Source organism: Bacillus rossius, chromosome 13 (assembly GCF_032445375.1).
Source record: "Bacillus rossius redtenbacheri isolate Brsri chromosome 13, Brsri_v3, whole genome shotgun sequence".
Lineage (NCBI taxonomy): Eukaryota > Metazoa > Arthropoda > Insecta > Phasmatodea > Bacillidae > Bacillus > Bacillus rossius.
In genome coordinates, this window is record NC_086340.1 from 223,141 (window position 1) to 246,745 (window position 23,605).

The 23,605-nt window shown below is 41.2% G+C and overlaps 2 protein-coding genes across 3 annotated transcripts in view; both read right to left on the bottom strand.

Moving 5' to 3' along the window:
• Positions 1–16,036, bottom strand: part of LOC134538626 (uncharacterized) — a 31,960-nt gene extending 15,924 nt beyond the window's left edge. The window contains exon 1 of one of the 2 annotated variants that reach the window (XM_063380061.1): positions 15,949–16,036. In XM_063380061.1, the coding sequence (XP_063236131.1) occupies positions 15,949–15,953 (5 nt within the window). In that variant the 5' untranslated portion in view covers positions 15,954–16,036. Of the gene's footprint in view, positions 1–10,600; positions 10,716–15,948 lie in introns of those variants that run through there. The other variant, XM_063380060.1, reaches the window with a different exon arrangement.
• A 2,343-nt stretch (positions 16,037–18,379) lies between these two features.
• LOC134538570 (uncharacterized) lies at positions 18,380–18,751 on the bottom strand. Its single transcript, XM_063379994.1, has one exon. The coding sequence runs from the start codon at positions 18,749–18,751 to the stop codon at positions 18,380–18,382; it is 372 nt and encodes a 123-aa protein (XP_063236064.1).
• Positions 18,752–23,605: the final 4,854 nt, after the last annotated feature.

Consider the following 23,605-nt stretch of genomic DNA (forward strand, 5'->3'; position numbering starts at 1 on the left):
ATATTACTAATATTGAACAGACAGCAAGAACAACTATTAAATATATTTTTCAAATGCTGAAACCAATGAACACATTTTCTTCAGTTCTACTTACAATCCGTTAGTATAGACCTGCAAAATTCGCGGTTTCGATTGCCTTCAGGATAGACTGCACGTACCCCTGTACACTCGGGCAAATAACGCAAGTTCATTGGCTGCCGACTTGTTAAGTCGTCTCAGCTGGTTTTGTCTTGTGATTCGATCCTTCTTTTGGTTGGGGGGTTTATAACTGGTTGAGATTCGTCCAGATGAACAGTAGTAAGCCAATAGCAAAATTATCTAAGAGGTATATGTGTTTGAATTCTAGCCCATCACCAAATGAATCCGCGAATTATTTTGCATATCTCTATCCATTAGTCGAGAAAACTGCGATTTAACATGATATTGACTAATTTGTCGGCTGTCTGTAGCACAAGCATCGCCGCCCCCTAGCGCCGCCCCCGGGGGCGGGGGAACTCGGCGACCTGCCAGTCTGACGGCGGCGGGGGCTGGCTAACGTCCAGCCAGGGGTCATGACCCCCCCCTCCCCCGCAGGACAAGGATGGGCCCGTAACTACCACAGGAAAGAAAAAACTATGGATAGACATTCAAATCCAAAGCTGTAGGTTGACAATGTTAATTTAACTACTGGACCACTAATTACTTAGTAAATTTGATTTAAACCCTGCGATAAACACTTGATGCTGTCTTGTAATAAAAGGAAGTGATGTTCTACATCGACGAGTAGGAGATTCAAACATTTTTTTGATATGCCGCACCACAAAATTTGTGGCTGCCAAAATTGAAGTGAATTAAAAATTTCACCGGGTTGTTTCCCTGATGAAAGCTTTATGCAACACGTCTCACAATCAATGCAGCTATGTTGGCGACACCTGGCGAGCGGACCCAAACTACTTCAACATCGGCCAGTGTTTCTCCCCCGAGGCCTATCAGCGCTCACGTGACGTCACCGACCAGTCTGCTCGTGCCTGAAGACGGGAACAGATCCTAGTTCCCGAAACGTCGCAACTGTTTGTCTTGCGTTCGTCTATGTTGTGATATTGTTTCGAGCAATTCCTTCTACGAAATTCTTAATGCTGTCTTTACATTTAACATTTTGAACTTCTGATTTTGTTTTGTTTTCTGCATGTTTATGTATTCACATTTCTTTGTTGTCATAAAGTGAAAACTAGCATTTGCCATATATCCAAAATAATGATTTTAATCAATCTTACCCATTAAAATTTTTTTTCAAAGAACGATTTTTTTTGGAAGTGCACTGTCTCTCTGCTATTGATTGTGTGCTCTATGATTTTTTGAGGCTGACGATGGAAGTAATGTTTGTATCCACGTAGAAAATATCATGTGTAAGTGATGTGGCTGACCAACCATGCAGTATTCAATGAATTTTAATATATTCTTTAATACATTTCAAACTTTTTTTTGGACATGCCGTAAGGAAACCTCAAGAACGGACAAACATGCAGCCGATGTCAAAAGTTAAATCTACAGAAAGCAAAGACAATTCCATGGAAAGAACCAGCCAGAAAAAAATATCACAAAACAAATGATCACAGTGGGCTGACGACGAGCTAAGTCGCAAGAAGATCAGCAAATACAGACTTAAAACGACCTTGGACCTCGGAAAAAAAAGAGACGAACACAACGATGATTTCAGACATATATCATGGACAACTCTGTGAAGACAGCACAGTTAAACACAGTATGCTTTAAGACAACATAGCAGCGACAATTTGGGAACTCACACATGTCATCAGGGACAAACTTTAATACATTAAAAAAATACTTTATAGTTAAGTATCTGTTAACAGTATTATTACAATTGTAACCATTCCCCCCTTAAAAAATAATAATGAATGCCAATGACTTCACAGTGTAAGCAATTTTTAGCAGCCCTTCATCATTAACTTCAGGCATTTACACCTAATTAAAACACATGATTTGAATTATGCGCCATTTGTGCATGTACAACTTTTAATTAAAAGCTTATGTTTTCTATCACAATTACTTCTGTGGATTCCGGGACATTCTATGTATGCTTTAACGAAGCTAAATTAAAAAAAAAATAAAAACGATGGATGATTGTTAGGTCTCACAATCTCTCACATCCCATCGCTGTGTGTGTGTGTGTGTGTGTGTGTGGACTCATGCAGCGAGGTCACGGCCCATTAGCGAGTCTCCGCGCCGCTGCTGCCGTCTGCCGGCCAGCATAGCAAACACAGGGGCATCGGCCCGCCGCGACGTGCAAGCTCGTGCCTGCTCGTGCCTGCACGTGCGTGCCCGCGCGTGCTCGTGCCATGGGAACAGCCCGCCGGCACTTTCCATTTCTGGAGCCCGGGGTCCACACCAGTCCACTCCAGTCCACTCCGAGGCCGCGTTCGTCCGTGCGCTGTTTTTTTCTCTCTCCATCTTTGCTTAACTTAAATCAACACGTCAGGGATTTGAATTTTTAATTTCAATTTGGTTAGAAGATTTATGCTGATTGGGTAAAATATTGGTATTTCTGAAGGCAAGCCTCATTTCTGAAAGTTGAAAACCTCCAAACAGTTAGTTGTTTACCGTTTTATGTTTTTGGTGTAAATATTAAAATTTTGTAATGTGAGAATAGTCGGTTATGTTAGCTACATTAAAAAAAAATACTTTTAATAGTGCGGATGGTTGGTTAGGTTACGTTAACTACAATTAACATAACTTAAGGAGAGTGAATGTTTAACTATGGTACTATTGATTTTGATTCCTCAGGGCTAGCCGATCAACAGGAGTACCGAACATGTGGCATGCAAATACCTCAGTGCTGAACCTGTAACATTTCCCCCTAGACCGGAACTATCATTGCCTGCATTTGTGAGGTCATACATACTTCTTTAGGCGCGTTGAGGGTGAAACTTCAGTATGCACCAGAAATGAAATGAAATAAGCGCGCATTACACAACGGAATTTTAACAGGTTGAAAGTCCAATACACCGGAAATTAAACAGTCCAATGCACGTGTATGCACAAACTGCTATTGCAACGAGCCGAATTCGTCAAAATGGTGGACCTACGGGGGGGTGTACTAAGTATATTGATGTGTCAAAGTAAACTTTTTGGTAGTGAAATTATTCTCTAATACATTTTGTAAACTTGAATAGTCATAACAAAATATAATAGCAACTTTACAAATACCTATAATTTATTAGCCAGGAAAATTGTGTTAGGAAGAAGTTAGCGTCAAAGATATTAACAATATAGTTGGTTTTATAAAGCATTACGAACTCGGCGGTCTCGGCGGTATCTTTGATGTATATTACAAGGTTTTTTTTTAGTTGCAGTCCAATAGATCCCGGATTTGTACTTGATTTTCGACAATAAATTTTATTAAAATACTGCCAAACTTCTTAAAATTCATTAAACCGTTTATACCATAAGGTTTATGAACAAGTTAGAAGTTAAATTACTAAAATATTAACCCGAAACATTTTAAAACATATTGTAACACTAAGTATATGTTTATATTTAGTTTTTCCTTAACCGACTGAAATCGGTCTGCAAAGACTTCCTACAAACAAACATTATTGAGCTGATTCAACATTAATATAATATTATTATATTACATTGTTATTACAAAAAAAAAAAAAAAAACTAAAAATTTCAGAGGCTGGCTTGGAACCACGTTCCTTGAAGTCAATTAGCGCGTTTGATGCACCTGCGTCATCAGGACTTTTGAGAGTTGCAAGGGAGAATTATTATTATGAAATACCAGTTTTCTTAATTTTTTTTTAAAATCTTGTGAATTCTCCTTACTATTTTACCCGATATATTGCAGGATAGTTTAATTATCATAAAGTTTCATTTTGCTCACCAATACGTTTGGTGTGTACCCTAACGTTTACGAAAGTGACTATATACGGGTTGCTGCTCGCGGGTCCGCCATCTTTGTGTCGCATTTCCGTTCATCCACTTCCGTTCCGTTTCCACGAAATCACTTCCAAATCAAAAGCCGTGTACCTGGAGCTAAGACGCTTACACATGGAGAAACAAATACGTGAGAACTGAACTGTTGCCAGGTCTCCCCTCCCCCCCTGGGTGTGGAGACGTGAAGCCCTGGCAGCCACGCGGCTGTGTGCAGCCGCACACACGCACCTTGACTGCCAACTAGCGGACACGAGTCAGCTCGGAGCCGCTGTGTGCGCACACTCCCGGAGCTGTCCCGAGCTGTCCCGAGCTGTCCCGAGCTGTCCCGAGCTGAAGTGGGCATGAGGTAGTGCCCCCCCCCCCCTCCCCATTATGATAACATCGCATCTACATGTACGCGCGTTAGAGGTGATACTTGTTTTTGATTTAAAGACATTGAACTATTCGGAAATATGCTGTAACATAAATTCGTAAAATAAATGCTCAGTATTCTATATTAATATAAACACGTCTATAAAATGGAATTATTTAATTTAGTAATAATCGAAGTAAATTTTTAATTAATAATAAAAATCAATAAATACGATGAATCTTTATACATTTTTTATTAATTTTAATTATTTATTTAATAATTTATACTGCAAATAAATTATACATACAGGAACACAGCCTCGACGGTGTGGCGTAGCACGTAAACAGTTTTCAGTAAGCAGGTAAAAAAAATAAAAACCTCGTCGCAAACAGAAATGAAAATAACTAAAAAAAATGCTGGTGAAATGACTAAATGTGCAAAATGAGTTATGCGCACAAAAAAAAATATCAAAGAAACTCCAGAATGTAAAGCCAAAGTGTTACCAACTGCGAGGAATAAATAGTCCGTTAAATCTGGCAATAAATACCAGAGCAGCGTTCTTTTTTTACTTTTAAGTTTAAAAGTGGTGCAAGAAGTGAGTCTGAACAAGAGCGGGAGAAGACAAGCATCAGCAGGAAGTGCAGATCCTGGGTCGACCTTGCAGCGTGGCCTTGGTGAGCTACGTCACTGGCCTGCTCGTGACGTCACACACACACGCACACTGTTAGTGTCTCGTCAGCTGTCGGCGGGAGCTAACACGCTCAGCCTGTTCAGACACGCACACTGCTAGTGTCTCGTCAGCTGTCGGCGGGAGCTAACACGCCCAGCCTGTTCAGACACGCACTCTGCTAGTGTCTCGTCAGCTGTCGGCGGGAGCTGACACGCCCAGCCTGTTCAGACACGCACACTGCTAGTGTCTCGTCAGCTGTCGGCGGGAGCTGACACGCCCAGCCTGTTCAGACACGCACACTGCTAGTGTCTCGTCAGCTGTCGGCGGGAGCTGACACGCCCAGCCTGTTCAGACACGCACACTGCTAGTGTCTCGTCAGCTGTCGGCGGGAGCTAACACGCCCAGCCTGTTCAGACACGCACTCTGCTAGTGTCTCGTCAGCTGTCGGCGGGAGCTGACACGCCCAGCCTGTTCAGACACGCACACTGCTAGTGTCTCGTCAGCTGTCGGCGGGAGCTGACACGCCCAGCCTGTTCAGACACGCACACTGCTAGTGTCTCGTCAGCTGTCGGCGGGAGCTAACACGCCCAGCCTGTTCAGACACGCACACTGCTAGTGTCTCGTCAGCTGTCGGCGGGAGCTGACACGCCCAGCCTGTTCAGACACGCACACTGCTAGTGTCTCGTCAGCTGTCGGCGGGAGCTAACACGCCCAGCCTGTTCAGACACGCACACTGCTAGTGTCTCGTCAGCTGTCGGCGGGAGCTGACACGCCCAGCCTGTTCAGACACGCACACTGTTAGTGTCTCGTCAGCTGTCGGCGGGAGCTAACACGCTCAGCCTGTTCAGACACGCACACTGCTAGTGTCTCGTCAGCTGTCGGCGGGAGCTGACACGCCCAGCCTGTTCAGACACGCACAGAGCCGCACGGACATTTACGGGGATAAAAAGCCCAAGAATAAATCTGTTTTGCTAATCAGTCGGTCTTATAGCCTGTCCAGAAATTATAGATGGAATCTTTTGTTAAGAAAATGAACTGCCATGCAGTGAAATGCATTCCAAGGTTTTTATTGTGTAGTTTGAAAAGTAAATGTGGCTAAATGTAAGTACAGTTATTTCCTTGTATCTGTTTGGTTCGCGCCTCCCGCCACAGATGGCAGCGCCGTAGTGCTCGTACCAAATGCCGTGTACGTAAAGCCGTATGAATGCACGTGCAGTGTATTGACGGGAAGATGACAGTTTGACAGAGCTCAAGTGACAGTGATCCTTGCAGTCACGGCCATAGAGGACACTAACAGGAGGAGCGCCTGTCTCGGACTAGACGCCTGGAAGGTCGCTGCGGAAGTGTGGCGAGCAGGCGATGAGAACTGGCCTTAATCAGCAAGGTCGGCGCCGGCCGCGTGTTGCCACGGAGCCACGGGAAGCAAACCTGCTGCTCCCCCATTGGTCGACCCCGAGGTGTGACGGAGACCATGAGTGTGACCATGTCGGCAGGACGCAGCCCCGAGTGTGACAAGTGTGTCGTGAATCAGACCGAGTCATCACTGCACTTCACAAGGAGTCCGGACTTGAGGCAGAGGAATCCACTGTGGGTTCAGTGGAAACCACTCACTAATTTATTATTGCAGTTAAAACACTGACAAAAATTATGAAGAAATTCGCACGTTCAGATAGTTCCTTCTTAACTTGATTCAAATAAATTTTAAACTATTTTAGATCAGTATTCAATATTTCAAATGTAGATTACACAATTTTTTTTATATTCAAAATATTACTTTTTATTTGCTAACATGAACTAAGAACTAAATTATTTTTATAGCTTATCGAAATAAACACGAATAAAACGTTCCATTTATTTACGCATGGCCTAAAAAGAAGAAATTATCGGTTATGGGCAGAAAACTGTAAAGAATAATCGTCTCGCTGGCGCTTATGGAGCTTGTTCGACTCTTATTCTAGCGGTCGTGGGTTCGAGGTCGTACAGCTGTTATATTTTTAGTCATAAAGTGTATTTTCATCACTTTTCAGTCGAATTATAGTAAACTATCTAATTACATAGCTAAAATTCACTTTCCTCCAAAGCTGTTGGTAAACACTTAAGCTAAATCCGAGTTGAATGACAGTAACCGGCAGTATTAAGAACTTGGATGGCAGCCACACAGCGCTAGGAGGAGGCGATTACGCCCCAGGGAGGAAGTGGCTGGTGGCAAGGGAAGTGCGGCAGAGACTCCATCAAGGTCAGAGCCTCACCCAGTTCCCAGACTCCTTCCGGCGCACTCTCACGCCACTCCGAGCCCGCGCGTTCCCAGTGAAACTTCACACAGAGATGGGCGGTCAGTGGGGTACACAAGTATTTGAAAAAAACACCAGTGTATACGCGCATGCAGGCGAGCGCATAAGACGTGTGCAAGTATCCGAGTGCCAAAATTAAATGAAAGAGCAAGTATGCAAGTGCGCAAGTGTACAAGTGTGTTGCAATACAAACATGCCATCGATCGAGGTCTTTTCTTGGGCGATTTATTTGACAGCTGAAATATGATACACAGATTCGCCTCCAATGAAGTACACAAAATAATGTTCACAATCTATTGAAACAGTCGTGGCGACGAGTGAGTCCTGCAGCTGTTGGTCTCTCGGGGGAGCTGAATTGTTGCCCCTTGGAAGGGCAGCCCATCAGGATTTTTTTGACAGCGGTTAGTTTAGGTTAGGTTAGGTTAGGTTAGGTTAGGTCACTTTACAAACTAACCACTGTCAGAAGAATCCCGAAGGGCTGCCCTTCCAATGGGCAACAATTCAGTCGCCCCGGTCTCTCGTGGCTCCTCCCAACATCGACGGCCCCACTCCCGAGCTTCAGGCCTCGACGACTGATCGCCCGGCTGAGCGGCGTCCTCTCAGTCCAACTCGCGGCGGACTCTCTCGCTCGGGACGAGCTGCTCACGAGAGTTTGCCTGACTGGCTGCCTGCTGAGAGAACCCCCCACGTGTCACGGACACACTGCGAGACTGAGTGGCTGAGCTCTGGATGTCACCAGCTGGTGCTGGCTCTTTTCCACAGTCTTCTCTGTCCGTTATCGGGGCTTCTCACGACGCACAGTGCAATCAGCAATGGCGTATGTCCGTGAAAACATCTTAAATGAAAATAAAATAATTCATTACTAGGGTTCGCTGTTAATACCTAAGTTGTTAGTCATCAGAAAGCAGAAATCTCACGTATGCGGTCAAAGAGTAGACTCTGTTGAGAAAATCCTTGCATCTAGATTCAAGCGCTATGAATGAATTCCGTTTGAAATTGTTGGATAGCGACCTACAGGCAGGTGCATAGTCAGTGTTTACGTAAACAACACGTGTTATTAGGTTCATCCCGGATGTAGATGAAAAACGTTTGTAAACTTCAAAACTGTACCCCAGACTAAGTGCAGCCACAGTATGAAACCTAAAATGACAAACTCCGAAATGCACTTAAAAAATGACGCTGTGGCATGTTCTGCTGTGGTAATTAGTGTTTTCTTGACGAAAAATAATTACAAACACTCCCGTAATTTTCCACCAAGTAATGGATAACACGCAAAGCTGGAAAGTTTCCTTGATATTTTGGGGGCGTGTACCTACCACAGTGTGCAAATTATATTCGTGCCGTAGAAAAGTGTCAGCAGAACGACTGGTTTGACAACCGTATTTGTACTCAGAGTTGGTTTTGGAAACGTGTCTCAGCTAAAAATGTCATAGTGTTTTTTTCAAATCAATTTAAGTGTTTTATTAAACTTCTATTTATTTTCATTTTGGTTACTGACAGTAATTTCAATTTTCCTACGAATATTTTGAAGAAAATTTTCCGTAAGTCTATAAAATTTACAGCATGAATATTAATTTCTGCTGATTTGGTATCCAAAAATTTATAAATATATGCTTGACTGAAGATATAATATATTTATAATACTTTTGAGTTTATATATACGCATATACTACCAAGCTTGTGTGTGTGAGTGCATCTAGTCACTTTAAGCTACATACGGTATTTTTAATAATGTAAAAATATATTTTAACAACTGACAAATTAATAAATAAAACTAATTAAGAAATCTTACGTACTTTTTTATAAAATTTAAAGTTAAAAATAGCAATTAAATAAAATGCAAAATAAATTAATAACATTGTTTCAGATATATATATATATATAAAATTGTTGGGAGTACTTACTTACTTACGCGCTTTAGTAGTTATAATTACTTGGCGTAAGAAACTAACTTAAATTTTGAATGAAAGTATGTAATGTATAGAAATAAAATAATAAAATGACTTAAGTGAAATAAATAAAGTCGGCAATAATTTTTTTTAAATATTATGTATTCAATATTAATAGAAACAAGAGTATAAAATTGATTATATAATTTAATAAAATAATCGAGATTAATTTCAATTTATAAGGAAAATCAATAAAAAGGGCGAAGGTTTTTCTAATTTATTATTTTGATAATACATTAAATAATAATTAAATAATTGATAATGCAAATAAATTATACATACGGGAACACATTCTCACTTACCTATATATAGCTACACATGAAAATATATTTGAAAATTTTATAAAAACAATTTCCATCGCTAATAATTATAATAAATAAATGTTTTTAACATAAATAATTAAATGTTTTTAACATAAATAAATGTTTTATATCAATTACTAAAGTATATGATTTAAATACACATACATAATTTTTATTTGTATGTAGCTGTGTCTGTATGTAGCCTTTTTTCATCTTTGAAAAGCGCAGCGTAAAAATTAGCCCTCATCATTTTTTTTTCATAACGCGCCTAAACTTCAAAAATTCCAAAATTAATATTTAAAGGTAGCACTTGTTCTTGTCCCTGCTCGCTGGTTGTTCGAGTCGCCCCGTGAAGCTACACTTGCTCGCCACGAGTGCAACACTTGTCTCGACTCCCAGAGGCGAGTTGACGGACGGAACAACTATTCGTTCAGTACATTCAGTACTGTCTCAACCACGGACTGAACTAGTAGGTGTCTCATCAAGAAGCTGGTTGGCAATTTTAAAGAAAAAACTTATAGCAGTTGTATATAGACTAATAACCTCGCTCGTAAAAAATGCTATCATGAAGTGAGAGTGGTAGAAAAAGATTTTAACAACACATAAGCAGGGAGTTAGCATTAAACTTAATTATATATATATAAACAGTATTGCTTTTTAGATGGGAAACTGGCAGGGGAATGGTTCACATTACGAATTAAATTATTTACATTTCCAAGATTGCACACACCAACTCATTAATTTTTCACCTTCGCGTATTTAACATAAAGCCTCATGACGGGAGGATTGTTGGAAGAATGAGTCGAAAAAGACCCACATCCGAGGCGTAACTCCAAACCCAGGACTCCGTGGCTGACCGACACCTCCTTGCCACTTGCGTCTCTCGGGCGAACAGATTAAAAACGGGAAGGAAGAACGTACCAGCTGCTCTAACAAAAAAAGAAAAATAATCTCCAAAAGCACCCCCTTCCCCCCCAGGATCATAAGGTCGAAAGCCGTAATCACTGGCCACGGCGCGGCGTTGCTTGAGCAGCCCAGAGCAATGACGGGTTGCAGGGCTTCTGGAGTCCCGGGGGAGCAACCCCCCACCACCTCGCCCTTACCTGATGGTCGGCCTTGAAGACGTGGCGAGTCCAGGTGCGGGCTCTCGCGAGCCAGGGGCGTAACTGCACTGGTCTACACCCGGGGCTGTACTCATCTCGGCCTCCCCCTTCTTTGTTTTCCTGACAACACCTCTTATCGCCACCACATGTGAATTCTACTATTCCAAGTTTTTTTGAATTCATCTTAACTGGTAAATAAATAGCATTATTTGAACTTAAATACATTTAAATACATCGCATGTTGGATATTATGCGAAAAACAGAAGTTTTGGGAATATTTGACGACATGCATTTATGTATTTATTAATTCAAATAATTCAATTCGTCTGTCCTACAACATTTTTTTTTCGTGTTCCAAAATTACGATGTTCTACAGTAAACATAACTCCACCAGTTTCCCTGCCGAGAGCCGACAAGGAGGACGGTCGCTTTCGTCGGTCCAGTTGGCGCAGGCGAGGACTCCACTTCTGTCACTCCGCAGGGGACCCGCTTTCCAACATCACTACGGCCATCCTGGTCTCTCTGGTCCTTTGTGGTCCCCCGGAGTCCCTCCAGGAATCCACTCGGCCGGTCCCTCGGCGACGAGGGTGTTACATGTTAATGTTCTTAGGAGTTAGTTCGAACCATGCTACTCAGTAACAGCCATGAGAGAATTAAAATAATTTGAATCCTGCTCTTACATTGTTTGGTTTTAAAGCATCTCACACTTGCGGAATGAAAAGGGGAACTATGTTTTGTACAGTCGCGTGCGGTGGGATCGTGCCACACGCGCGAAGTGTGACCCTCCTTGGGGCGAGAGTGTGAGGACGGATTGTTGCCCGCGGTGTTGCTGGAGTAAAGCAACAGGGCGGTTGCAAGGGGCTGCCTGGGGCGTCGCGCTCTTGTGCGCTGTCGTGGGTCCCTCGGCGACACCAAGGGCTTAACTACTTGCTGACGGGAGTCCCCCACGAGTCGTGTCCCTGCCGGAGAGACACGGCCCCCCTCCACTACTCCGTCGTCGGGAGCTGGTGGCCTGCTTCTGGCACGCGACCATTTCCTCTTCTTCCATCCGGCAGTGAGCGTGCGGTTAGCTTTCAAGCAGGGGCGTAGCCAGGGGGGGGGGGTTAGGGGTACAACCCCCCCCCCCCTTAGCACCAAATCTTTAATTAATTTATTATTCATCACTCAAACAAATTTCATATTAAAATTAATAAAATTTTTACCATTACAATATTTAAATTTAAGTACCCAAAACTGCTAAAATAGCACTATTTTACACCTTAGAATCCAAATTTTCCCGGGGGAGGACCCCCGGACCCCCCGCTTTAATACAGGGGGGGGGGGGGGGGCATGCTTCTCAACACCCCCCATACACAAATCCTGGCTACGCCACTGCTTTCAAGTCTAAATTAGAATTACAACCTTTAAGAGTATGGATAGGATTGAAACTACTATAAAGCTGTTTAGACAAAAAAAAACATCTCTTAATAAAACAAAATGTTTTATTAAACCTTTGCAGCTATTTCGCCTTCACGAATTCACAGGCGTACATCTTTAACAAAAATTTCGTTTATCAAAAATAAAATAATTGGCTCGGTTGATACTTTGAAGAAGCCTTAATATCACCTCGGTAAATTAGACCGACGGAAAATAAATAAACTTAATACTACACGTATCGTCGTATCACCTATCTAAGGAACCAATATCCTCTACTAACTAAAACAGAAGCATAAAACTTTTTATTTATTTTCAGCATTGTATAATTAAATATTTTAGAATATTAGCAGATATTAAAATATACAAAATTACATAAGGAAATGCTATTGTGCTCTTAATTATTAAATAAAATGTTTCTACTAGCAGCAAAATCCCATACTTCACTTTTACCATAAATAATAGTGACTTTCATCTAGGACTCAAACCCGGCCCTTCCTTTGAAATAATTTTCCAGCTCTTCCACTCGTAGATTGCGTTTTCTTCAGTTAGTTTTCCACCAGGAGGGGAAGACCCTAAGGCATACAACGCAGTTAGATGCACCGAGCTCCAGGCAGTCACTGAGAGACAGGCCTGAGACCCTCCACTGGCAGAGTGGCAGAGTGGCAGAGTGGCAGAGTGGCAGAGTGGCACATGCGCTAGGCGAGGGGCGCTCCAAGGCCCGGCGTGTTCGCATGGAGCATTAGCGCCTGTTAGGCGCCGGCCTTGCGTCTCCCTCCTCCACCCCCTCACCCTCACTGTGGAGAGTTGCCTCTGCTTTCCCTGGGACGGACACGGATAATCTACACTCCAGGTAGTTGGGATACAACCACCGACCCACTATTGCTGTTGTACGACAGAACAGTCCAATTATTATTATTTCTTTTTTTGATTTAATGAACTAGGGCACGCCTTACCAGCAGCGACGGCATTACAGTCGGAAGCAGACAGAAAAAAACTTTCGAGCAACAGGGAATGATTCCGACTACTGGAGGTGGCTTGAATCGCGGTCCACTATCATGGTTATTGGTCCAGTATCCTGGTTTTTGGTCCACTATCCTGGTTTTTGGTCGACTATCCTGATTTTTGGTCCACTATCCTGGTTTTTGGAACACTATCCTGATTTTTGGTCCACTATCCTGGTTTTTGGTCCACTATCCTGGTTTTTGGTCCACTATCCTGGTTTTTGGTCCACTATCCTGGTTTATGGTCCACTATCCTGGTTTTTAGTTCACTATCCTGATTTTTGGTTCAGTATCCTGATTTTTGGTCCACTATCATGATTTTTGATCCACTATCCTGATTTTTGGTTCACTATCCTGGTTTTTAGTTCACAATCATGTGTTTTTTTTGGATTTTCATAGTTTCTCGAAATTACTCCGCGAAAAACCACGTTGGTTCCCATCATCACTGCATCAGTTTACCTCACTTGCATTAGAAGTACCCTCCTCACCCAATAACAATGTTTTCTTTATAGCTTCAATAATTAAAATAAAAAAAAACATATGTTACTACAAAAAATATATATTTAAATATTCCATAGCCCCACAAAAAGTAAAAAAAAATGCCGACTTGGTTTGAACAAAATAAATTTACCCTTATACTATGACAGCGTATTATTTGGGAGCAATCATTTACTTGGTGTAACAAAATATTTTGTTCTGAAATTAAACTGATATGTGTTGACATTTGGTTTGTAAACCGAACGAAATCTACATTTGAGTTGAAGAATCCTCTTTCCTGGGACGGTACAACAACGGCTGTTGAATCAATATCAATTTTTTTTTTTTAACATGGAGATTTTGTTTTGTTCGGCCATAGAATAACAAGGCTTGTTTCCAAACGGGAACAATCACAGCTCCAGCAGAGAAGAGCTCCGGACCTGGGGGGGGGGGGGGTAGGAGGGAGGGGGACAGCTATTCACGGCCCTTCAATTACGAGCCAGGTTTAGTAGCGCCCGGACAAACCTGTCCCAGGGAACCACTTTTCCTTTTTTTAAAATTAGGCGTGGTAAATATTCAGATAAGTACGGCTTGATCGAAACTCATCAAACACGTAAAGAATGTTTGAAAATTTTTACCTTCGCCACTCTGAACCAAAGACTGAAAAGGACGGTAGAACCAAAATAACCCATTTCAGGAGCTCGGACAATACAAAACTTAATTTTAAATGATTGACTATTGTTATTAAACTGTATTTAAACATTTTACTGAGTGATTAGCTTTCATGAAGTCTGGTAAACATTGCAGTACTTCTTCAGGAGGCTACCGATGGCCAAAGTGAACTCAACATCTTTCATTCTCAATAAGTCCATTGAGTTTTTCCTGGGAATATAATCAAGCTAAAATTTCGAAAGTAGGTGTAGTGAAATTCTGAAAATTTTTAAAATTATAGTAATTTGAATATAATGTCAATAAGTAAAATGAGAGTTTAATCGCTCGAAACAAATCATAAGTAATAATTTAGTTTTTTTTTTGTAAAGTATATTTTTTTTATCACGCAGCATTAATTTTATAATATTTTAATATTAGCTTTGTATGAAAGTACGCCTATTATTTCATCCACGTAGTTGTATAGTGTACACTCATTTACATGAAAATTGATATGTTCACTCTCTGATGAATGCGCTGACGAGATTATGACAGCCCCCCCCCCCCCCTTCCAACCGGCAACCAGCTCGCGCCTGCTTATCGCTCGCCTGGCAGCCTCTACTATCATTGCATGGCAGGATACTCTACTCGTAGTACTGTGCAGCAAAATGTTTCATTCTTTCAAACAAATGTACGTGAAAACAACCGTTTCAGCCTTTTCGCCGTACACAAAAAAATAATCATGTCAAAAAGGAGACCTGTAACGGCAAGTGGAGTGACTCTTGAACATTGTGTAAATGACACTCAGAGCCTGGAGTTATCCCCTTCCCTCCTTGCCAATTGGTTCGGCGAACACCTTAAGATGCAGCATCCTAAATTATCTTCTTATATTATTTCGTGTTTTTGCAATTATTTAAAATAAATTCGTAACATAACCATGTTTGAGTGTTTACAAAGTTTTTCTACTAAACAAGTCCATATTTAACGATTTTCATGAACATAAACGCTTATTTATATGTCAGCCCCAGCATGTACTGAAAGCATGGAATCATGTGTTACACATCTTTGGATTAGCCATTCGCATGCAGCTTTCGTCTTGAAAATATTTTTAGTATACCGTTCATTAAATCAATTAACAGATTTGTTTTCCCAAAAAAATATAAAACTGAGTACATCGAAGTTTTCCGAAAACCCAATTTTTTTAAATTGATTTATTGAATGGTATTTTAAACATAGTTTTAGGACAAAGGCTACATAAGAATGGTAAATATAAAAATTTGTACTACACGATTTCATACTTTAGTGCTCGACAGGACTGACATAAAAAAATTGCTTTTATGTTCATAAAAACTATTAATAAAGGACTCTTTCAGTAGTATAAAAATACCTTTCATAATATGTAATTGAAATATGGTTTTTAACGATACTACACCCGAGGTTGAAGTGTTGCTGTTATTGTCACATTTCTCTTATTTTCAATTGTTAATACATTTTTGACACTCAGCTTCACCTTAGATACTGGCTTAAGGATAATTGCAGATAGCACATGATAAAATTGTTTCGAGAACGGAACTGAGGAAGTAGGTACAGTTTTAATGAATAACCCAGATGTGAAAGCGCAGGAAATCAACCTTCTTTCGAGGGAAAATTAGTCGGGGGGGAAAAAAAAAAATCTCAATTACCATTATTCGCCTGGTTGTTTTGCGAACAACAGGTCGCGTGCGAAATACCGTTCCGAGGCTAAAAAAAAAAAAAAATTGCGGAGAGGATTGATAAATTGACGATAAGTCGCGAGCTGATGCCTACCTCATGTCGGCGAGGAGAGAGACTGCTGGCTGCTGGCTGCTGGCTGCTGGCTGCTGGCTGCTGGCTGCTGGCTGCTAGTCTCGGCGCGGCGTCTTGGAGGGTTTGTGGCGCTGGCGGCGGTGCGTCGCTTATATCGCGGGCGTCGCGCTACCCCCCTGCCCGGGGGAGGGGGGGCACCTGCCCCCTCCAGCACCGTCCGCCCCCCCCCACCCCTCGCCAGCTCTGTGCGGCCCCGCGCACCCACTCCATTATTCATGCGCGCAACAATCTCGGCAATCACAAATTAAGGTAATTCAGACTTTAGCACACGGTAACTCTCGTCTCCAGCCGCGAGTTTGAGCCGCTGACAGCTGACAGCTGATAGGCCGTCGGTTGGGTGATGAGACCTCTGTCGCCCCGCGCCAGGAGCGCATGCGCACACGAACCTAATGCCAATGGCGGATCCAAGGGGGGGGGGGGGCACCAGGGGCAAGTGCACCCCCCTCCCCCCCCCGAAAAACCAGTTGTCTGCTACATTAATATAGCCGACAAAAATGATTGTTTCTGAAACCAATAAAATATTTTAATATAATTAATGAATTTATTGTAGAATCGTAAAATCTGGTGGTTGGATGTTATGTGTAGTTTGAGTAGATTAAATACAAAATTTAGTAATTTTAAGACATTTTTTTTTTCTCTGGCTATTCTGAAATCCTAGAGTGCCCCCTCCGCAGGTGAACCTATGAATACGCCACTGCTAGGAGACCCCGTGTCCAGGCGCCTGGACATCGCCTGTTCCTGCTCCCTCACTGCCTGCCCGCACGAGTCTGTCTGTGTAGGTCTCACCTGGGCCCAACTCACCTGGTCGTAGTCTAGAGCTAGTCACCATGGCTGGCCAATCCCCGAGCAAAGCACACGATGCATGCTACCAAGATTCTATTACATGTCAGGAGGGGAAGCTAAACTACACGCAAAAAAGAAAAAAAATCTAAGTAAAAGAGATGGAAGGAAGGGTGATTATGAATTAATCTAACATAAACTATTTTTCTAGAAAAAGGCATAATAGTACTTGCCTCTTACAATAGAGACTACGAATATTGGATGAATGCGACAAGTTCCAAAATATACTGATTCGTTTCACAAAGTAACGCTCTTATCAATTCAATTCAATTGGAGTAAAATGAAAAAAATAGTTACCCGAAATTATAAGTTACTCTGAAATAATACTTTGTTACACGAGATGATTAAAAAAATGCCCCGGGTGAGGGTCGAACTCACGACCTTAAGATTACGCGCTGCCTACTGCGCCACCGAGGCCGTTGATAGTTATTCTATTGAGTGAACTTTTAATTTCATTTTTATTCAAACAGTAATGGCGTCCGTCCGAAGAAATTAAATCAATCTTTTCCAGCACATGAATCATTCAAAGAACATATGTTTTAGCTTCGTTTCCTTGTGTTTCCAACTACTTTTAAAACTTGGCGAGTTCTGTGTTTTGACTGTTTTTTTCCCCCATACAGAATTGAAACATTTGAAAATAAATTGTCGGTAGTTCCTCCAAGTCACACCTTGCAGAGATATAAATTCTTTAACGTTTAAAAAAAAAATAGAGGTTTCTGGATGACTTTAAGTATAAAGTAAGCAAACAAATAAACAACTTTTTATGTATGTGTAACATGTAATTTATATTATTACCCCCCCCCCCTTTTGGCAAAATGTAGCCCACCATTTCGATGCACGGATGCTGGATTCGCAGAAGTTTTGAACAGGACGCTGTTTCCCACGCTCTTCTCTCGTTAGTTGCTTGTCCCCAGCCAATGGGCTACCGAAGACAGTCAGTCATGCCATTGCTATTAAGCCCAAGACCATCACAACCCAAGTCTTGTTAAAACTTTCAGTCATACTTTGTCAGTTCATAAGATATATCTAATTTTAATATTTTTAACGGTAACAATTTTTTTTGTGTGGTAATAGTCTTACGCTATAATTATATTATTAATGTAAAATTATTTTATAATAATTAATAAAATAAAATATTTTTATCATAGCCATAAAGTATGATTTCCGCTAGACTGCAAGTTTGATAAACTCCATGTAACATTGAGATATAAATGATCCACTTCCGTAGTAGAATGGACTATGTGTGCTACGCCGAGCGAACAGGTGACGTTTTCCTAACGCGACGAGTTTAATTTTTACTTTTCACCAAACTTTACACGGGTAGACTGTGGGGCGAAGACATACAACCTTTACACGCAAGGCAGTTGAAAAAATAAATATGTTTTATCGCATTAAAAATTAAAAGCAAAAATTTTGAGCACAGCTAGTAGGAAGAATGAGAGGACCACATGTCTTCATAGGTATTAAGATCCCTGTAGCCCTCTGGAGTGATACGAAGGTCTCTGTAGCCCTGTGGAGTGATCTGAAGGTCCTTGTAGCCCTGTGGAGTGATCTAAAGGTCCCTGTAGCCCTGTGGAGTGATATGAAGGTCCCTGTAGCCCTGTGGAGTGATCTGAAGGTCCCTGTAGCCCTGTGGAGTGATATGAAGGTCCCTGTAGCCCTGTGGAGTGATCTGAAGGTCCCTGTAGCCCTGTGGAGTGATCTGAAGGTCCCTGTAGCCCTGTGGAGTGATATGAAGGTCCCTGTAGCCCTGTGGAGTGATCTGAAGGTCCCTGTAGCCATGTGGAGTGATCTGAAGGTCCCTGTAGCCCTGTGGAGTGATCTGAAGGTCCCTGTAGCCCTGTGGAGTGATCGGAAGGTCCCTGTAGCCCTGTGGAGTGATCTGAAGGTCCCTGTAGCCCTGTGGAGTGATCGGAAGATCCATGCAGCCCTGTGGAGAGATCTGGTACGAGTGACACCAGTAGGAGTCCACAACTTGCACGTTGCTGCGCTGTGTTGTCTAACAGCGTAGTTTTCTGAGCGTAGCTGTGGGCCTCTTTCTGACACTGACATTATTTAGGGCTCCTGTGTTTATCTAGTAATTGCATTTGTCGTTCATGATTTTTCATGGTTGTCTACCATCAGTAAATGACAAATAATATTTAGTGATCGTTTATTTCGAGAGATAGACGACTGAAAGTTGACGAGGTATAGAAAACTTAGTGAAATCTTGTAATGATCTCTCGAGGAAGCTATTAGAGTGTGATTGATGGCACGAGCCTAGCCCAATTCGGAACCAGTTAGTGATGATAAATACAGTTTGCCATTCATGGCGGAGCTGTCGCGAGCGCCGTAGCTGCCCAGAAGTTGTTCGCTGGAGCGGCGTGAAGAGTTTGCACACAGAAACCCTGACGGCAGTTCATAAACAACGCATGCAAGAGGAAGTGAGAACGTGACAGATAATTGCGCAGTTGAGAAAATTATATATAAAAAAAATCTGCCCGTCATCTTCGGTTCTGGTATTACTTACCTGCTGATTAGTCATGACTGTTTGAGAGAATTTGCTAAACCAGAACAGTGAATAATTTACATTAAAAATATAAAATGTAAATATAATTTGCTACATGAAATTATAGTGATTTGGTAAATCATGGGCTTAGAAAAAGGGGGGAAGGGGGGCAGAGGATGGCAGGTCCCCCTGGAATTAATAATTCCCCTTTAAGGGGGCCTGCTTGAGTTTGCAAATTCGTGATTGCGGAACGGGGTTGATAAATCTACACGTCAAAAATATGTTTTATGTAAACGTTTCTGTATATTTCAAAGTTTCCTGCTTATTGCATTAACATAGACCTAAATATGGACAATTAAAAACATACAAGCATCATACACAGAGATGACATGTGTCGAGTAATACCCACGCGCAAAACCTGGTCCACGTCCCCCCCCCCCCTTGTGAATCTCCTGTGGACAATAATAAATAAACTATAAGGAATTTTTAATGCTTATATTGCATGTTTGTTGTTTCATAAGAATAAGTCATTGTATTACGAAATGTTTGTTTTGTTACATCGCACAAGTACGTTCTATGAGTCACGTTGTAATGGACGAGTCTAATGGGAGGCAGAAATTTGAATAGAATTGTTTATGTTGTTCATTTTCTGTGAGGAATACTTGTGCACTGAAGTAGATGACCTTTCCAAGGAATTCTTTGTTTACAGCTGTTATATATTGTGTGTTGGATATGGCTGGTGTTTCATGTATCCCATTTTATCCTTGGATCCTGAAGGCTTGATCCTGGTAATATGATCTTGTCTACTTGAAAATGTGGTACATGATGCTTGCTGTTTTAATTCAGTAAATGAAAGATCCTGTGGTACATGATGCTTGCTGTTTAAAATCAGTGTGTCTGAATATACTGCACATGAAAGATATTGCGAATTCAGGTTCAAAAAAAAATTCGAATTAAGATCATAAATTTTATAATTTTTTAATGTACACGATATTTTGACGTACTAAATTAAAACAATAATAGGACAGACAGCAGGAACGTTGAAGCTCAACACTGGTTAATATACACAACCGCTAAACTAAGTTGAATCAATTATGGTACGAATATGAGATCTTAAAGTACACTGCAATTTTTTTTTTTTGTAAAATGTCAGATATTTGTAAATGTGTACATTGACACGAAAACAACTGTACCATTACAAAATAATGTTCGCAGTAATACTGGGTTCAGATTCTTTCCCGGGAATTATTGCTGTGTGTTGTCCCAGTACCTCCAATAGTTAAGTTACTTGTCAAGGTTTCCAGTATTAACTGCGCACATCAATAAGCACAATATAACAAAATAAAGTCCACTAATTGATCAAATTCTATTATCTTTTCCATGGTTTGAAGAAGAAAAAAAACTATGCAACAATTTTAGTGAAGAATACTCGGTATCATCTCGGAAGTAGTGAAGCTAAAACATATGTTTTTAAAAGATTCCTGTAATGGAAAAGATTGATTTTATTTCTTTGGACGGACGCCATTACTGTTTGAATAAAAACGAAATTAGAATTACGCTCAAAAACAAGATCTCAACGGCCTCGGTGGCGCAGAAGGCAGCGCGTAAGTCGTGAGTTCGACCCTCACCCGGGGCATTTTTTAAATAATTTCGTAAAGTGAAATTTTTATTTTGTTTTAGAGTAACTTATAATTTCTGGAATCTATTTTTCATTTTACTCCATTTAATTTTATTCTTAAAAGCGTTACTTCGTGAAACTAATCAATGTATTACGGAACTTGTCGCATTGATCTAAGATTCGTAGTCTCTATCGTAAGGGTGAACACTGAGGAATGTGCTATTGTGCCATTTTTTAAAATAAAAAGTTTAAGTTAGATGAATTCATAATCACCAGTCCTTTCATATTTTTATTTATATATTATATTCCTTTTTTTTTGCTTGAAATTATAAATGTACTAAATTTGTATTAGAACATTTAATGTGGACCCCTCCCCCCCCTGGAGGGACAGGTTGTCATCCGCAGTGGTGACTGTGGAAACAAATACAACGCGAAAACTGTTTGCAAATAACTTTTAACTATCGGAGTTACCGAAACAACACACGTCATGAGATTCCGAATCCAGTTTTACTGAAAACACTATTTTGTAGTGATACAGTTGTTTTAATGTAAATGTACAAATTTTCAAATATATATTAAATTACATGAATATTTCTGCTCCATTTACAAAAAAAAAGTGCGTGTACTTACGTACATGCGTTAGGAGTTATACTAACTTGGTGTGGTAAAAAAACTAACTTTAAAATATGCATGGAATTATATAATATAAATATAACAAAACAATAAAAGGACTGGATTACATTATAAATCCAAATAATAAAAAGGGTAAATTTAATAAAATTTAAAAATCTAATTGAATATTATCATCCAATTTTAATATAAAGACATATGTAACAATTATTATTAAATTTATAAAATAATTGAGATAAAATTTTAATTAGTAACGAAAATCAATAAATACTTACGATGAATGTTTATTCTAATTTATTATATTATAATTATCTATTAAGTGGTGAAATTATAATTTATGATGCAAGTAAATTATACATACGGGAACATAACCTCACTTACACGAATATACTTGAAAAAATTTATGAACACAATTATTTCGGTCACTAATATTCACAATGAATAATTTTTTTTATAGTTATAGGGGCCAGTATTCAATAGCAATCAACTAAAGTATATGATTTGTATTTATATGTAGCTTTTTTTTTTGACGCGACAACATCTAATAAATCGATGAACGCCGGCTGCATGCACGAAAAAGGATTATTCATAGTCCCGTTACACTCATTGTCCCGTTACGCTTCGTCCCGTTACGCTCATTAAATTTATCAATTAAATTGTAGATTTCATTTCACTCCTTTGTATCCATACAAAATAGTGATAATTATTCATAAAATAATGCAATCATTTCATCAATGTTTTGTTATGACGTTGTCACGTTAAACTATCGTCCGTAAACCGACTTTACAGACTACCAATTTTTTTGTGTTTCATCCCGTGAAACCACTCTCGTCTCTCACTCCCGGGGCGCGCACTGTCTAGAGGAGTGCAGCTCAGACAGAGAGGCGCAGTGTGTCGCGAGGAAGGAAGTGTAGGGGGTAAGGGGGCGCAGTCCCGGGAACACACGGCACGTGCGAGAGAGACGCCGCCAACCAGAGTGTGACTCGCGGACGGCTCTGCCCGGGTCTGGACGTCGCGACCCACATCGCGCGGCGACCCCCCCTCTGCCCTCCTCCAAGGGAAGCCTAAGATGTCCATCAAGTTCTGTCCCTGCCCGAACACGCCCGAACATTCACCTTCGGCCAACTTCGGGATTTGTTTTATTTTTGCGCAGGAAAAAATGAATTCAAATATTAAAAGTGGTCGGTTAGGTTAGCTACATTTAAAACACTTCAAAACACTACGGACGGTTAGTTAGGTTAGTATAGCTACATTAAAATAAACAGAGAAATATAAATATATATAAATGAACCCGAGGTTGGCCGAAGGTGAATATTCGGGCGTGTTCGGGCACGGACAGAACTTGATGTACATCTTAGGCTTCCCCTCTTCAGGAGCGGCCTCCAGGGACTCCGCCCCCCCTGGCCCCCTGGCCCCCCTGGCCCATGGTCCCGGCAACCACCAGGCAGCAGGCGTCGCGCAGTTCTGCGGCCCAATAATGGTTTTTCAATTTTTCCGCCATACAATCTTATAACAACACACATCACACGACGGGGGAAGGAAAGCGAGCGAGTCTTGGAGAACTCGCCGGAGACGTGAGAACGTCTGACCTCCGCACAGAGGCGAACTCACGAGTTCAGGCCCCGAGCTTCTCAGCAACTCCTCGATTGTTGTTGTTGCGCGTCTCGTGGACAATGTAGTCACTAGGAACTGAGAAGAGGTTGAACAGTTGGACGAAGCAGTGACGTAGTTCATTTGTTATGGGGGAAAAAGGTAGGGGGGGGGGGTACGAGAGCACGTCCGTCTTGGGAGTTCATGGATCCGACTTCAAGCGGGAACAAACGTTGATTTTTTTTTTTGCTTTCAAGTGGACTTTCTCGAGGCACTTCCGTTTCCCTTAGACGGGTTTCAAGGCGCCCGTCTAGTCTGGGGTGTGTCTGTGTTGGTGAGGCGGTACCAGCTGGTGTTTCTAGCGCGGTGTCTCCTCTGGACTGGCGCGCAGTCTTATCCCAGTGCACATGAGCGGCGACCGCGACATTACACGGTGAAGGGTGTAATGCAAG

Coding starts and splice junctions, on each gene's coding strand:
- LOC134538570 (XM_063379994.1), bottom strand. CDS start 18,751: ATGGATCTTCCGATCACTCCACAGGGCTACAGGGACCTTCAGATCACT.